This window comes from Hyperolius riggenbachi, chromosome 3 (genome assembly GCF_040937935.1).
Source record: "Hyperolius riggenbachi isolate aHypRig1 chromosome 3, aHypRig1.pri, whole genome shotgun sequence".
In the NCBI taxonomy this organism is placed as follows: Eukaryota; Metazoa; Chordata; class Amphibia; order Anura; family Hyperoliidae; genus Hyperolius; species Hyperolius riggenbachi.
The window spans coordinates 50302844-50320765 of record NC_090648.1 but is presented as its reverse complement, the minus strand read 5'-3'; the positions used below and the strand labels follow the sequence as shown (position 1 = coordinate 50320765).

The window sequence follows — 17922 nt, the reverse complement described above, 5'->3', positions numbered from 1 at the left end:
TGTGTTCATGTTGTGCAAGCAACACAATGAAATCTAACCTTTTCTTCATTTTAGACCAGACCAACTCTGCTTCAGACAGCACAACATCTCATAATTGTCCTGATGGAAACTGTACAACAGCCAGCCCTTCATCCCCAACATTTACAGAAACTCTTTCTGGTAAACTTTTAGTTAATGTAAAGACCTGAGTGGATGCATCTGCTTGGAGATATGGGCAGTAGTGATGTTCATAGCTTCACATCTGATATGCAGTTAAAAGATGTTGTTGATAGATTCTTGATCTAATGGAAAATGGATTTTGTGAATTTGTAAGAGAGGTTGAACCAGTGTACTAGTGATGAAGAAATTGATTATGATATCCACTTTGTGCACATGATTTCCCTTACATTTTTGAGATACTCTCTTGAAAGTGCATTGTATATCCAGTAGGTCGATGATTGTGATAACTTAGCTAACCTTTAGAAGCAATTATAAATTTGAAGAGTAAGACATTTTAAGAAGGTATATATCAGGGTACAGAAGATCAGAAAGAAAAAAAAACCCTTAAAAATAGATTCCCATGAGTCCCTTAAAGAAACGGCAATTCAGTTTCCATAAAATGCTTTGAACATGTTGTCAAAGCAACACAATGAAATCTAACCTTTTCTTCATTTCAGACCAGACCAGTTCTGCTTCAGACAGCACCACATCCGATAATTGTCCTGATGGAAACTGTAAAACAACGAGTCTTTCATCCACAACAACCACAGAATCTCTATCTGGTAAATGTTTAGCTAATATAAAAATATGAGTGAGAAATCTGCTTGCAGATAAGGGTAAGAGCAATCTTCATAGCAACAAATCTCATGTGCACTGGAAAGACATTGTCTGTATATCCTTGATTTAATAAAAATGAATTATGCAAGTTTGTCAGAGATTTGTCCCTTATGTTAGTGCTGAAGGTATTGATCATGATGTCAACTTTGAGCACATGATTTTCCACGCATCACCAATATCATCTCCTTTAAAGTGTATTGTATTTATAGCAGGGTATAGAAAAATAAATCTATTTAATCCACTGAAAAAACAGAAATCCAGTTTGGCTGAAATAATTTTGCTCATTTTGTGCAAGCAACACAATGAAATCTAACCTATTCTTCATTTTAGACCAGACCAACTCTGCTTCAGACAGCACCACATCTCATAATTGTCCTGATGGAAACTGTACAACAGCCAGCCCTTCATCCCCAACATTTACAGAAACTCTTTCTGGTAAACTTTTAGTTAATGTAAAGACCTGAGTGGATACATCTGCTTGGAGATATGGGCAGGAGTGATGTTCATAGCTTCACATCTGATTTGCAGTTAAAAGACGTTGTTGATAGATTCTTGATCTAATGGAAAATGGATTTTGTGAATTTGTAAGAGAGGTTGAACCAGTGTACTAGTGATGAAGAAATTGATTATGATATCCACTTTGTGCACATGATTTTCCTTACATTTTTGAGATACTCTCTTGAAAGTGCATTGTATATCCAGTAGGTCGATGATTGAGATAAGTTAGATAACCTTTAGAAGTAATTTTAAATATGAAGAGTAAGACATTTTAACCTATTTTAGTTCCTGGACGTAGAAACTACGTCCAGGAACCATGCGCGCTCCCGCGGCCGATCGCACGCGTGCATGCGCTCTCCCGGCCCACGGTTCATTAGCCAGGCAATCAGTGAATCGGGCTATGGTGCCCGATCACTGATTCCTCTCCCACGCTGAAAAAGCGACAGCTTCTCTCGGAAGCTGCGCTTTTTCTGGCTGTTACCTCCTCCATGCGTTTCTCTAAGCGTATGTTACACTTAGAGTGATGTCATGTAAACAAACTCATGGCCGCCATCTTGTGGCCAAAAAGTAATACTACAACTAAAAGTAAAAAAAAAAAAATCAACACACATTTACACTATAAACCTATTGTTTACATCCCACCCTCCCAAAACTACCCAAATAAAAATGTTTATTATAAAAAAACATTACAATAAAAAAACATTTAAATATTTACCTAAGGGTCTAAACTTTTTAAATATCAATGTAAAGATGAAATATTTCTATATTTTTTTTATTTTTAACTTGAAAATAGTGATAGATGCAAAACGGAAAAAATGCACCTTTATTTCCAAATAAAATATTGTCGCCATACATTGTAATAGGGACATAATTTTAATGGTGCAATAACCGGGACATATGGGCAAATACAATACATGAGTTTTAATTATAGAGGCATGTATTATTTTAAAACTATAATGGCTGAAAACTGAGAAATAATGAATTTTTTCCATTTTTTTCTTATTCTTCCTGTTAAAATGCATTTACAGTAAAGTGGCTCTTAGCAAAATGTACCCCCAAAAAAAGCCTAATTGGTGGCGGAAAAAACAAGATATAGATCAGTTCATTGTGATAAGTAGTGATAAAGTTATAGGCTAATGAATGGGAGGTGAACATTTCTCAAGTGAAAACAACGGAACACAAATGGGTTAAGAAGGTTTATATCAGGGTACAGAAGGTCAGAAAGAAAAAAAAAACCTTAAAAATAGATTCTCATGAGTCCCTTAAAGAAACAGCAATGCAGTTTCCATAAAATACTTTGAACATGTTGTCAAAGCAACACAATGAAATCTAACCTTTTCTTCATTTCAGACCAGACCAGTTCTGCTTCAGACAGCACCACATCCGATAATTGTCCTGATGGAAACTGTAAAACCACGAGTCTTTCATCCACAACAACCACAGAATCTCTATCTGGTAAATGTTTAGCTAATATAAAAATATGAGTGAGAAATCTGCTTGCAGATAAGGGTAAGAGCAATCTTTATAGCAACAAATCTCATGTGCACTGGAAAGACATTGTCTGTATATCCTTGATTTAATAAAAATGAATTATGCAAGTTTGTCAGAGATTTGTCCCTTATGTTAGTGCTGAAGGAATTGATCATGATGTCAACTTTGAGCACATGATTTGCCATGCATCACCAATATCATCTCCTTTAAAGTGTATTGTATTTATAGCAGGGTATAGAAAAATAAATCTGTTTAATCCATTGAAAAAAGAGAAATTCAGTTTGGCTGAAATAATTGTGTTCATGTTGTGCAAGCAACACAATGAAATCTAACCTTTTCTTCATTTTAGACCAGACCAACTCTGCTTCAGACAGCACCACATCTCATAATTGTCCTGATGGAAACTGTACAACAGCCAGCCCTTCGTCCCCAACATTTACAGAAACTCTTTCTGGTAAACTTTTAGTTAATGTAAAGACCTGAGTGGATGCATCTGCTTGGAGATATGGGCAGTAGTGATGTTCATAGCTTCACATCTGATTTGCAGTTAAAAGACGTTGTTGATAGATTCTTGATCTAATGGAAAATGGATTTTGTGAATTTGTAAGAGAGGTTGAACCAGTGTACTAGTGATGAAGAAATTGATTATGATATCCACTTTGTGCACATGATTTCCCTTAAATTTTTGAGATACTCTCTTGAAAGTGCATTGTATATCCAGTAGGTCGATGATTGTGATAACTTAGCAAACCTTTAGAAGCAATTATAAATTTGAAGAGTAAGACATTTTAAGAAGGTTTATATCAGGGTACAGAAGGTCGGAAAGAAAAAAAAACCTTAAAAAAAGATTCCCATGAGTCCCTTAAAGAAATGGCAATGCAGTTTCCATAAAATACTTTGAACATGTTGTCAAAGCAACACAATGAAATCTAACCTTTTCTTCATTTTAGACCAGACCAGTTCTGCTTCAGACAGCACCACATCCGATAATTGTCCTGATGGAAATTGTAAAACAACGAGTCTTTCATCCACAACAACCACAGAATCTCTATCTGGTAAATGTTTAGCTAATATAAAAATATGAGTGAGAAATCTGCTTGCAGATAACGGTAAGAGCAATCTTTATAGCAACAAATCTCATGTGCACTGGAAAGACATTGTCTGTATATCTTTGATTTAATAAAAATGAATTATGCAAGTTTGTCAGAGATTTGTCCTTTATGTTAGTGCTGAAGGTATTGATCATGATGTCAACTTTGAGTACATGATTTTCCATGCATCACCAATATCATCTCCTTTAAAGTGTATTGTATTTATAGCAGGGTATAGAAAAATAAATCTGTTTAATCCATTGAAAAAACAAAAATCCAGTTTGGCTGAAATAATTGTGTTCATGTTGTGCAAGCAACACAATGAAATCTAACCTTTTCTTCATTTTAGACCAGACCAACTCTGCTTCAGACAGCACAACATCTCATAATTGTCCTGATGGAAACTGTACAACAGCCAGCCCTTCATCCCCAACATTTACAGAAACTCTTTCTGGTAAACTTTTAGTTAATGTAAAGACCTGAGTGGATGCATCTGCTTGGAGATATGGGCAGTAGTGATGTTCATAGCTTCACATCTGATATGCAGTTAAAAGATGTTGTTGATAGATTCTTGATCTAATGGAAAATGGATTTTGTGAATTTGTAAGAGAGGTTGAACCAGTGTACTAGTGATGAAGAAATTGATTATGATATCCACTTTGTGCACATGATTTCCCTTACATTTTTGAGATACTCTCTTGAAAGTGCATTGTATATCCAGTAGGTCGATGATTGTGATAACTTAGCTAACCTTTAGAAGCAATTATAAATTTGAAGAGTAAGACATTTTAAGAAGGTATATATCAGGGTACAGAAGATCAGAAAGAAAAAAAACCCTTAAAAATAGATTCTCATGAGTCCCTTAAAGAAACGGCAATTCAGTTTCCATAAAATGCTTTGAACATGTTGTCAAAGCAACACAATGAAATCTAACCTTTTCTTCATTTCAGACCAGACCAGTTCTGCTTCAGACAGCACCACATCCGATAATTGTCCTGATGGAAACTGTAAAACAACGAGTCTTTCATCCACAACAACCACAGAATCTCTATCTGGTAAATGTTTAGCTAATATAAAAATATGAGTGAGAAATCTGCTTGCAGATAAGGGTAAGAGCAATCTTCATAGCAACAAATCTCATGTGCACTGGAAAGACATTGTCTGTATATCCTTGATTTAATAAAAATGAATTATGCAAGTTTGTCAGAGATTTGTCCCTTATGTTAGTGCTGAAGGTATTGATCATGATGTCAACTTTGAGCACATGATTTTCCACGCATCACCAATATCATCTCCTTTAAAGTGTATTGTATTTATAGCAGGGTATAGAAAAATAAATCTATTTAATCCACTGAAAAAACAGAAATCCAGTTTGGCTGAAATAATTTTGCTCATTTTGTGCAAGCAACACAATGAAATCTAAGCTTTTCTTCATTTTAGACCAGACCAACTCTGCTTTAGACAGCACCACATCTCATAATTGTCCTGATGGAAACTGTACAACAGCCAGCCCTTCATCCCCAACATTTACAGAAACTCTTTCTGGTAAACTTTTAGTTAATGTAAAGACCTGAGTGGATACATCTGCTTGGAGATATGGGCAGGAGTGATGTTCATAGATTCACATCTGATTTGCAGTTAAAAGACGTTGATAGATTCTGGATCTAATGGAAAATGGATTTTGTGAATTTGTAAGAGAGGTTGAAGCAGTGTACTAGTGATGAGGAAATTGATTATGATATCCACTTTGAGCACATGATTTCCCTTACATTTTTGAGATACTCTCTTGAAAGTGCATTGTATATCCAGTAGGTCGATGATTGTGATAAGTTAGATAACCTTTAGAAGTAATTTTAAATATGAAGAGTAAGACATTTTAACCCATTTTAGTTCCTGGACGTAGAAACTACGTCCAGGAACCATGCGCGCTCCCGCGGCCGATCGCGCGCGTGCACGCGCTCTCCAGGCCCACGGTTCATTAGCCAGGCAATCAGTGAATCGGGCTATGGTGCCCGATCACTGATTCCTCTCCCCCGCTGAAAAAGCGACAGCTTCTCTCGGAAGCTGCGCTTTTTCTGGCTGTTACCTCCTCCATGCGTTTCTCTAAGCGTATGTTACACATAGAGTGACGTCATGTAAACAAACTCATGGTCGCCATCTTGTGGCCAAAAAGTAATACTACAACTAAAAGTAAAAAAAAAAATCAACACACATTTACACTATAAACCTATTGTTTACATCCCACCCTCCCAAAACTACCCAAATAAAAATGTTTATTATAAAAAAAAACATTACAATAAAAAAACATTTAAATATTTACCTAAGGGTCTAAACTTTTTAAATATCAATGTAAAGATGAAATATTTCTATATTTTTTTTATTTTTAACTTGTAAATAGTGATAGATGCAAAACGGAAAAAATGCACCTTTATTTCCAAATAAAATATTGTCGCCATACATTGTAATAGGGACATAATTTTAATGGTGCAATAACCGGGACATATGGGCAAATACAATACATGAGTTTTAATTATGGAGGCATGTATTATTTTAAAACTATAATGGCTGAAAACTGAGAAATAATGAATTTTTTCCATTTTTTTCTTATTCTTCCTGTTAAAATGCATTTACAGTAAAGTGGCTCTTAGCAAAATGTACCCCCCAAAAAAAGCCTAATTGGTGGCGGAAAAAACAAGATATAGATCAGTTCATTGTGATAAGTAGTGATAAAGTTATAGGCTAATGAATGGGAGGTAAACATTTCTCAAGTGAAAACAACGGAACACAAATGGGTTAAGAAGGTTTATATCAGGGTACAGAAGGTCAGAAAGAAAAAAAAAACCTTAAAAATAGATTCTCATGAGTCCCTTAAAGAAACAGCAATGCAGTTTCCATAAATTACTTTGAACATGTTGTCAAAGCAACACAATGAAATCTAACCTTTTCTTCATTTTAGACCAGACCAGTTCTGCTTCAGACAGCACCACATCCGATAATTGTCCTGATGGAAACTGTAAAACCACGAGTCTTTCATCCACAACAACCACAGAATCTCTATCTGGTAAATGTTTAGCTAATATAAAAATATGAGTGAGAAATCTGCTTGCAGATAAGGGTAAGAGCAATCTTCATAGCAACAAATCTCATGTGCACTGGAAAGACATTGTCTGTATATCCTTGATTTAATAAAAATGAATTATGCAAGTTTGTCAGAGATTTGTCCCTTATGTTAGTGCTGAAGGAATTGATCATGATGTCAACTTTGAGCACATGATTTGCCATGCATCACCAATATCATCTCCTTTAAAGTGTATTGTATTTATAGCAGGGTATAGAAAAATAAATCTGTTTAATCCATTGAAAAAACAGAAATTCAGTTTGGCTGAAACAATTTTGTTCATGTTGTCAAAGCAACACAATGAAATCTAACCTATTCTTCATTTTAGACCAGACCAACTCTGCTTCAGACAGCACCACATCTCATAATTGTCCTGATGGAAACTGTACAACAGCCAGCCCTTCATCCCCAACATTAAGGGCCCGTTCACACTGCACGCGTTTCCAGCCGCGTTTTGGAAACGCGTGCAGGTGGCCAAAACGCACGACATCAGACATTGCATAGAGTGCAATGTCTGATGTTCACACTGCATGCGTTCCGGACCTGTGCGGTCCGGGAACGCATGCTGCACGCAGATTTTGCAAAAACGCGTGGCTGTCCCATTCACTTTTCAGTGATGGGATCAGCCACGCAACGCACACAAACGCGGATGGCCATGCGTTCGTACGCGTTGCGGTCCGCACGCGTTCCGCACGCATAGCCATCCGCATTTCTGATCTGAACGGGCCCTTACAGAAACTCTTTCTGGTAAACTTTTAGTTAATGTAAAGACCTGAGTGGATACATCTGCTTGGAGATATGGGCAGGAGTGATGTTCATAGCTTCACATCTGATTTGCAGTTAAAAGACGTTGTTGATAGATTCTTGATCTAATGGAAAATGGATTTTGTGAATTTGTAAGAGAGGTTGAACCAGTGTACTAGTGATGAAGAAATTGATTATGATATCCACTTTGTGCACATGATTTTCCTTACATTTTTGAGATACTCTCTTGAAAGTGCATTGTATATCCAGTAGGTCGATGATTGAGATAAGTTAGATAACCTTTAGAAGTAATTTTAAATATGAAGAGTAAGACATTTTAACCTATTTTAGTTCCTGGACGTAGAAACTACGTCCAGGAACCATGCGCGCTCCCGCGGCCGATCGCGCGCGTGCATGCGCTCTCCCGGCCCACGGTTCATTAGCCAGGCAATCAGTGAATCGGGCTATGGTGCCCGATCACTGATTCCTCTCCCACGCTGAAAAAGCGACAGCTTCTCTCGGAAGCTGCGCTTTTTCTGGCTGTTACCTCCTCCATGCGTTTCTCTAAGCGTATGTTACACTTAGAGTGATGTCATGTAAACAAACTCATGGCCGCCATCTTGTGGCCAAAAAGTAATACTACAACTAAAAGTAAAAAAAAAAAAATCAACACACATTTACACTATAAACCTATTGTTTACATCCCACCCTCCCAAAACTACCCAAATAAAAATGTTTATTATAAAAAAAACATTACAATAAAAAAACATTTAAATATTTACCTAAGGGTCTAAACTTTTTAAATATCAATGTAAAGATGAAATATTTCTATATTTTTTTTATTTTTAACTTGAAAATAGTGATAGATGCAAAACGGAAAAAATGCACCTTTATTTCCAAATAAAATATTGTCGCCATACATTGTAATAGGGACATAATTTTAATGGTGCAATAACCGGGACATATGGGCAAATACAATACATGAGTTTTAATTATAGAGGCATGTATTATTTTAAAACTATAATGGCTGAAAACTGAGAAATAATGAATTTTTTCCATTTTTTTCTTATTCTTCCTGTTAAAATGCATTTACAGTAAAGTGGCTCTTAGCAAAATGTACCCCCCAAAAAAGCCTAATTGGTGGCGGAAAAAACAAGATATAGATCAGTTCATTGTGATAAGTAGTGATAAAGTTATAGGCTAATGAATGAGAGGTGAACATTTCTCAAGTGAAAACAACGGAACACAAATGGGTTAAGAAGGTTTATATCAGGGTACAGAAGGTCAGAAAGAAAAAAAAAACCTTAAAAATAGATTCTCATGAGTCCCTTAAAGAAACAGCAATGCAGTTTCCATAAAATACTTTGAACATGTTGTCAAAGCAACACAATGAAATCTAACCTTTTCTTCATTTCAGACCAGACCAGTTCTGCTTCAGACAGCACCACATCCGATAATTGTCCTGATGGAAACTGTAAAACCACGAGTCTTTCATCCACAACAACCACAGAATCTCTATCTGGTAAATGTTTAGCTAATATAAAAATATGAGTGAGAAATCTGCTTGCAGATAAGGGTAAGAGCAATCTTTATAGCAACAAATCTCATGTGCACTGGAAAGACATTGTCTGTATATCCTTGATTTAATAAAAATGAATTATGCAAGTTTGTCAGAGATTTGTCCCTTATGTTAGTGCTGAAGGAATTGATCATGATGTCAACTTTGAGCACATGATTTGCCATGCATCACCAATATCATCTCCTTTAAAGTGTATTGTATTTATAGCAGGGTATAGAAAAATAAATCTGTTTAATCCATTGAAAAAAGAGAAATTCAGTTTGGCTGAAATAATTGTGTTCATGTTGTGCAAGCAACACAATGAAATCTAACCTTTTCTTCATTTTAGACCAGACCAACTCTGCTTCAGACAGCACCACATCTCATAATTGTCCTGATGGAAACTGTACAACAGCCAGCCCTTCGTCCCCAACATTTACAGAAACTCTTTCTGGTAAACTTTTAGTTAATGTAAATACCTGAGTGGATGCATCTGCTTGGAGATATGGGCAGTAGTGATGTTCATAGCTTCACATCTGATTTGCAGTTAAAAGACGTTGTTGATAGATTCTTGATCTAATGGAAAATGGATTTTGTGAATTTGTAAGAGAGGTTGAACCAGTGTACTAGTGATGAAGAAATTGATTATGATATCCACTTTGTGCACATGATTTCCCTTAAATTTTTGAGATACTCTCTTGAAAGTGCATTGTATATCCAGTAGGTCGATGATTGTGATAACTTAGCAAACCTTTAGAAGCAATTATAAATTTGAAGAGTAAGACATTTTAAGAAGGTTTATATCAGGGTACAGAAGGTCGGAAAGAAAAAAAAACCTTAAAAAAAGATTCCCATGAGTCCCTTAAAGAAATGGCAATGCAGTTTCCATAAAATACTTTGAACATGTTGTCAAAGCAACACAATGAAATCTAACCTTTTCTTCATTTTAGACCAGACCAGTTCTGCTTCAGACAGCACCACATCCGATAATTGTCCTGATGGAAATTGTAAAACAACGAGTCTTTCATCCACAACAACCACAGAATCTCTATCTGGTAAATGTTTAGCTAATATAAAAATATGAGTGAGAAATCTGCTTGCAGATAACGGTAAGAGCAATCTTTATAGCAACAAATCTCATGTGCACTGGAAAGACATTGTCTGTATATCTTTGATTTAATAAAAATGAATTATGCAAGTTTGTCAGAGATTTGTCCTTTATGTTAGTGCTGAAGGTATTGATCATGATGTCAACTTTGAGTACATGATTTCCATGCATCACCAATATCATCTCCTTTAAAGTGTATTGTATTTATAGCAGGGTATAGAAAAATAAATCTGTTTAATCCATTGAAAAAACAAAAATCCAGTTTGGCTGAAATAATTGTGTTCATGTTGTGCAAGCAACACAATGAAATCTAACCTTTTCTTCATTTTAGACCAGACCAACTCTGCTTCAGACAGCACAACATCTCATAATTGTCCTGATGGAAACTGTACAACAGCCAGCCCTTCATCCCCAACATTTACAGAAACTCTTTCTGGTAAACTTTTAGTTAATGTAAAGACCTGAGTGGATGCATCTGCTTGGAGATATGGGCAGTAGTGATGTTCATAGCTTCACATCTGATATGCAGTTAAAAGATGTTGTTGATAGATTCTTGATCTAATGGAAAATGGATTTTGTGAATTTGTAAGAGAGGTTGAACCAGTGTACTAGTGATGAAGAAATTGATTATGATATCCACTTTGTGCACATGATTTCCCTTACATTTTTGAGATACTCTCTTGAAAGTGCATTGTATATCCAGTAGGTCGATGATTGTGATAACTTAGCTAACCTTTAGAAGCAATTATAAATTTGAAGAGTAAGACATTTTAAGAAGGTATATATCAGGGTACAGAAGATCAGAAAGAAAAAAAACCCTTAAAAATAGATTCCCATGAGTCCCTTAAAGAAACGGCAATTCAGTTTCCATAAAATGCTTTGAACATGTTGTCAAAGCAACACAATGAAATCTAACCTTTTCTTCATTTCAGACCAGACCAGTTCTGCTTCAGACAGCACCACATCCGATAATTGTCCTGATGGAAACTGTAAAACAACGAGTCTTTCATCCACAACAACCACAGAATCTCTATCTGGTAAATGTTTAGCTAATATAAAAATATGAGTGAGAAATCTGCTTGCAGATAAGGGTAAGAGCAATCGTCATAGCAACAAATCTCATGTGCACTGGAAAGACATTGTCTGTATATCCTTGATTTAATAAAAATGAATTATGCAAGTTTGTCAGAGATTTGTCCCTTATGTTAGTGCTGAAGGTATTGATCATGATGTCAACTTTGAGCACATGATTTTCCACGCATCACCAATATCATCTCCTTTAAAGTGTATTGTATTTATAGCAGGGTATAGAAAAATAAATCTATTTAATCCACTGAAAAAACAGAAATCCAGTTTGGCTGAAATAATTTTGCTCATTTTGTGCAAGCAACACAATGAAATCTAAGCTTTTCTTCATTTTAGACCAGACCAACTCTGCTTTAGACAGCACCACATCTCATAATTGTCCTGATGGAAACTGTACAACAGCCAGCCCTTCATCCCCAACATTTACAGAAACTCTTTCTGGTAAACTTTTAGTTAATGTAAAGACCTGAGTGGATACATCTGCTTGGAGATATGGGCAGGAGTGATGTTCATAGATTCACATCTGATTTGCAGTTAAAAGACGTTGATAGATTCTGGATCTAATGGAAAATGGATTTTGTGAATTTGTAAGAGAGGTTGAAGCAGTGTACTAGTGATGAGGAAATTGATTATGATATCCACTTTGAGCACATGATTTCCCTTACATTTTTGAGATACTCTCTTGAAAGTGCATTGTATATCCAGTAGGTCGATGATTGTGATAAGTTAGATAACCTTTAGAAGTAATTTTAAATATGAAGAGTAAGACATTTTAACCCATTTTAGTTCCTGGACGTAGAAACTACGTCCAGGAACCATGCGCGCTCCCGCGGCCGATCGCGCGCGTGCACGCGCTCTCCAGGCCCACGGTTCATTAGCCAGGCAATCAGTGAATCGGGCTATGGTGCCCGATTACTGATTCCTCTCCCCCGCTGAAAAAGCGACAGCTTCTCTCGGAAGCTGCGCTTTTTCTGGCTGTTACCTCCTCCATGCGTTTCTCTAAGCGTATGTTACACATAGAGTGACGTCATGTAAACAAACTCATGGTCGCCATCTTGTGGCCAAAAAGTAATACTACAACTAAAAGTAAAAAAAAAAATCAACACACATTTACACTATAAACCTATTGTTTACATCCCACCCTCCCAAAACTACCCAAATAAAAATGTTTATTATAAAAAAAACATTACAATAAAAAAACATTTAAATATTTACCTAAGGGTCTAAACTTTTTAAATATCAATGTAAAGATGAAATATTTCTATATTTTTTTTATTTTTAACTTGTAAATAGTGATAGATGCAAAACGGAAAAAATGCACCTTTATTTCCAAATAAAATATTGTCGCCATACATTGTAATAGGGACATAATTTTAATGGTGCAATAACCGGGACATATGGGCAAATACAATACATGAGTTTTAATTATGGAGGCATGTATTATTTTAAAACTATAATGGCTGAAAACTGAGAAATAATGAATTTTTTCCATTTTTTTCTTATTCTTCCTGTTAAAATGCATTTACAGTAAAGTGACTCTTAGCAAAATGTACCCCCCCAAAAAAGCCTAATTGGTGGCGGAAAAAACAAGATATAGATCAGTTCATTGTGATAAGTAGTGATAAAGTCATAGGCTAATGAATGGGAGGTAAACTTTTCTCAAGTGAAAACAACGGAACACAAATGGGTTAAGAAGGTTTATATCAGGGTACAGAAGGTCAGAAAGAAAAAAAAAACCTTAAAAATAGATTCTCATGAGTCCCTTAAAGAAACAGCAATGCAGTTTCCATAAATTACTTTGAACATGTTGTCAAAGCAACACAATGAAATCTAACCTTTTCTTCATTTTAGACCAGACCAGTTCTGCTTCAGACAGCACCACATCCGATAATTGTCCTGATGGAAACTGTAAAACCACGAGTCTTTCATCCACAACAACCACAGAATCTCTATCTGGTAAATGTTTAGCTAATATAAAAATATGAGTGAGAAATCTGCTTGCAGATAAGGGTAAGAGCAATCTTCATAGCAACAAATCTCATGTGCACTGGAAAGACATTGTCTGTATATCCTTGATTTAATAAAAATGAATTATGCAAGTTTGTCAGAGATTTGTCCCTTATGTTAGTGCTGAAGGAATTGATCATGATGTCAACTTTGAGCACATGATTTGCCATGCATCACCAATATCATCTCCTTTAAAGTGTATTGTATTTATAGCAGGGTATAGAAAAATAAATCTGTTTAATCCATTGAAAAAACAGAAATTCAGTTTGGCTGAAACAATTTTGTTCATGTTGTCAAAGCAACACAATGAAATCTAACCTATTCTTCATTTTAGACCAGACCAACTCTGCTTCAGACAGCACCACATCTCATAATTGTCCTGATGGAAACTGTACAACAGCCAGCCCTTCATCCCCAACATTTACAGAAACTCTTTCTGGTAAACTTTTAGTTAATCTAAAGACCTGAGTGGATGCATCTGCTTGGAGATATGGGCAGTAGTGATGTTCATAGCTTCACATCTGATTTGCAGTTAAAAGACGTTGTTGATAGATTCTTGATCTAATGGAAAATGGATTTTGTGAATTTGTAAGAGGAGTTGAACCAGTGTACTAGTGATGAAGAAATTGATTATGATATCCACTTTGTGCACATGATTTCCCTTAAATTTTTGAGGTACTCTCTTGAAAGTGCATTGTATATCCAGTAGGTCGATGATTGTAATAACTTAGCTAACCTTTAGAAGCAATTATAAATTTGAAGAGTAAGACATTTTAAGAAGGTTTATATCAGGGTACAGAAGGTCGGAAAGAAAAAAAAAACTTAAAAAAAGATTCCCATGAGTCCCTTAAAGAAACGGCAATGCAGTTTCCATAAAATACTTTGAACATGTTGTCAAAGCAACACAATGAAATCTAACCTTGTCTTCATTTCAGACCAGACCAGTTCTGCTTCAGACAGCACCACATCCGATAATTGTCCTGATGGAAACTGTAAAACCACGAGTCTTTCATCCACAACAACCACAGAATCTCTATCTGGTAAATGTTTAGCTAATATAAAAATATGAGTGAGAAATCTGCTTGCAGATAAGGGTAAGAGCAATCTTCATAGCAACAAATCTCATGTGCACTGGAAAGACATTGTCTGTATATCCTTGATTTAATAAAAATGAATTTTGTCAGAGATTTGTCCCTTATGTTAGTGCTGAAGGTATTGATCATGATGTCAACTTTGAGTACATGATTTTCCACGCATCACCAATATCATCTCCTTTAAAGTGTATTGTATTTATAGCAGGTTATAGAAAAATAAATCTGTTTAATCTATTGAAAAAAACAGAAATCCAGTTTGGCTGAAATAATTTTGTTCATGTTGTGCAAGCAACACAATGAAATCTAACCTTTTCTTCATTTTAGACCAGACCAACTCTGCTTCAGACAGCACCACATCTCATAATTGTCCTGATGGAAACTGTACAACAGCCAGCCCTTCATCCCCAACATTTACAGAAACTCTTTCTGGTAAACTTTTAGTTAATGTAAAGACCCGAGTGGATGCATCTGCTTGGAGATATGGGCAGTAGTGATGTTCATAGCTTCACATCTGAGTTGCAGTTAAAAGACGTTGTTGATAGATTCTTGATCTAATGGAAAATGGATTTTGTGAATTTGTAAGAGAGGTTGAACCAGTGTACTAGTGATGAAGAAATTGATTATGATATCCACTTTGTGCACATGATTTCCCTTACATTTTTGAGATACTCTCTTGAAAGCGCATTGTATATCCAGTAGGTCGATGATTGCGATACGTTAGCTAACCTTTAGAAGTAATCTTAAATATGAAGAGTAAGACATTTTAAGAAGGTATATATCAGGGTACAGAAGATCAGAAAGAAAAAAAAACCTTAAAAATAGATTCCCATGAGTCCCTTAAAGAAACGGCAATGCAGTTTCCATAAAATACTTTGAACATGTTGTCAAAGCAACACAATGAAATCTAACCTTTTCTTCATTTTAGACCAGACCAGTTCTGCTTCAGACAGCACCACATCTGATAATTGTCCTGATGGAAACTGTAAAACAACGAGTCTTTCATCCACAACAACCACAGAATCTCTATCTGGTAAATGTTTAGCTAATATAAAAATATGAGTGAGAAATCTGCTTGCAGATAAGGGTAAGAGCAATCTTCATAGCAACAAATCATATGTGCACTGGAAAGACATTGTCTGTATATCCTTGATTTAAAAAAAATGAATTATGCAAGTTTGTCAGAGATTTGTCCCTTATGTTAGTGCTGAAGGAATTGATCATGATGTCAAATTTGAGTACATGATTTTCCATGCATCACCAATTTCATCTCCTTTAAAGTGTATTGTATTTATAGCAGGGTATAGGAAAATAAATCTGTTTAATCCATTGAAAAAACAGAAATTCAGTTTGGCTGGAATAATTTTGTTCATGTTGTGCAAGCAACACAATGAAATCTAACCTATTCTTCATTTTAGACCAGACCAACTCTGCTTCAGACAGCACCACATCTCATAATTGTCCTGATGGAAACTGTACAACAGCCAGCCCTTCATCCCCAACATTTACAGAAACTCTTTCTGGTAAACTTTTAGTTAATGTAAAGACCTGGGTGGATGCATCTGCTTGGAGATATGGGCAGTAGTGATGTTCATAGCTTCACATCTGATTTGCAGTTAAAAGACGTTGTTGATAGATTCTTGATCTAATGGAAAATGGATTTTGTGAATTTGTAAGAGAGGTTGAACCAGTGTACTAGTGATGAAGAAATTGATTATGATATCCACTTTGTGCACATGATTTCCCTTACATTTTTGAGGTACTCTCTTGAAAGTGCATTGTATATCCAGTAGGTCGATGATTGTGATAACTTAGCTAACCTTTAGAAGTAATTTTAAATATGAAGAGTAAGACATTTTAAGAAGGTTTATATCAGGGTACAGAAGGTCAGAAAGAAAAAAAAAACCTTAAAAATAGATTCCCATGAGTCCCTTAAAGAAACGGCAATGCAGTTTCCATAAAATACTTTGAACATGTTGTCAAAACAACACAATGAAATCTAACCTTGTCTTCATTTCAGACCAGACCAGTTCTGCTTCAGACAGCACCACATCCGATAATTGTCCTGATGGAAACTGTAAAACAACGAGTCTTTCATCCACAACAACCACAGAATCTCTATCTGGTAAATGTTTAGCTAATATAAAAATATGAGTGAGAAATCTGCTTGCAGATAAGGGTAAGAGCAATCTTCATAGCAACAAATCTCATGTGCACTGGAAAGACATTGTCTGTATATCCTTGATTTAATAAAAATGAATTTTGTCAGAGATTTGTCCCTTATGTTAGTGCTGAAGGTATTGATCATGATGTCAACTTTGAGTACATGATTTTCCACGCATCACCAATATCATCTCCTTTAAAGTGTATTGTATTTATAGCAGGTTATAGAAAAATAAATCTGTTTAATCTATTGAAAAAAACAGAAATCCAGTTTGGCTGAAATAATTGTGTTCATGTTGTGCAAGCAACACAATGAAATCTAACCTTTTCTTCATTTTAGACCAGACCAACTCTGCTTCAGACAGCACCACATCTCATAATTGTCCTGATGGAAACTGTACAACAGCCAGCCCTTCATCCCCAACATTTACAGAAACTCTTTCTGGTAAACTTTTAGTTAATGTAAATACCTGAGTGGATGCATCTGCTTGGAGATATGGGCAGTAGTGATGTTCATAGCTTCACATCTGAGTTGCAGTTAAAAGACGTTGTTGATAGATTCTTGATCTAATGGAAAATGGATTTTGTGAATTTGTAAGAGAGGTTGAACCAGTGTACTAGTGATGAAGAAATTGATTATGATATCCACTTTGTGCACATGATTTCCCTTACATTTTTGAGATACTCTCTTGAAAGCGCATTGTATATCCAGTAGGTCGATGATTGCGATACGTTAGCTAACCTTTAGAAGTAATCTTAAATATGAAGAGTAAGACATTTTAAGAAGGTATATATCAGGGTACAGAAGATCAGAAAGAAAAAAAAACCTTAAAAATAGATTCCCATGAGTCCCTTAAAGAAACGGCAATGCAGTTTCCATAAAATACTTTGAACATGTTGTCAAAGCAACACAATGAAATCTAACCTTTTCTTCATTTTAGACCAGACCAGTTCTGCTTCAGACAGCACCACATCTGATAATTGTCCTGATGGAAACTGTAAAACAACGAGTCTTTCATCCACAACAACCACAGAATCTCTATCTGGTAAATGTTTAGCTAATATAAAAATATGAGTGAGAAATCTGCTTGCAGATAAGGGTAAGAGCAATCTTCATAGCAACAAATCTCATGTGCACTGGAAAGACATTG

At 35.6% G+C, this 17922-nt stretch overlaps 1 protein-coding gene across 1 annotated transcript in view; it reads left to right on the top strand.

Moving 5' to 3' along the window:
* Positions 1 to 17922, top strand: part of LOC137562096 (serine-rich adhesin for platelets-like) — a 174237-nt gene that overhangs the window by 50290 nt on the left and 106025 nt on the right. Inside the window, exons 44-65 of the mRNA XM_068273433.1 lie at positions 55 to 159; positions 657 to 761; positions 1147 to 1251; positions 2665 to 2769; positions 3155 to 3259; positions 4246 to 4350; positions 4847 to 4951; positions 5337 to 5441; positions 6853 to 6957; positions 9176 to 9280; positions 9666 to 9770; positions 10756 to 10860; positions 11357 to 11461; positions 11847 to 11951; positions 13362 to 13466; positions 14453 to 14557; positions 14936 to 15040; positions 15537 to 15641; positions 16027 to 16131; positions 16629 to 16733; positions 17112 to 17216; positions 17713 to 17817. Coding sequence (XP_068129534.1) covers positions 55 to 159; positions 657 to 761; positions 1147 to 1251; positions 2665 to 2769; positions 3155 to 3259; positions 4246 to 4350; positions 4847 to 4951; positions 5337 to 5441; positions 6853 to 6957; positions 9176 to 9280; positions 9666 to 9770; positions 10756 to 10860; positions 11357 to 11461; positions 11847 to 11951; positions 13362 to 13466; positions 14453 to 14557; positions 14936 to 15040; positions 15537 to 15641; positions 16027 to 16131; positions 16629 to 16733; positions 17112 to 17216; positions 17713 to 17817 — 2310 coding nt within the window. The remainder of the gene's footprint in view (positions 1 to 54; positions 160 to 656; positions 762 to 1146; positions 1252 to 2664; positions 2770 to 3154; positions 3260 to 4245; positions 4351 to 4846; positions 4952 to 5336; positions 5442 to 6852; positions 6958 to 9175; positions 9281 to 9665; positions 9771 to 10755; positions 10861 to 11356; positions 11462 to 11846; positions 11952 to 13361; positions 13467 to 14452; positions 14558 to 14935; positions 15041 to 15536; positions 15642 to 16026; positions 16132 to 16628; positions 16734 to 17111; positions 17217 to 17712; positions 17818 to 17922) is intronic.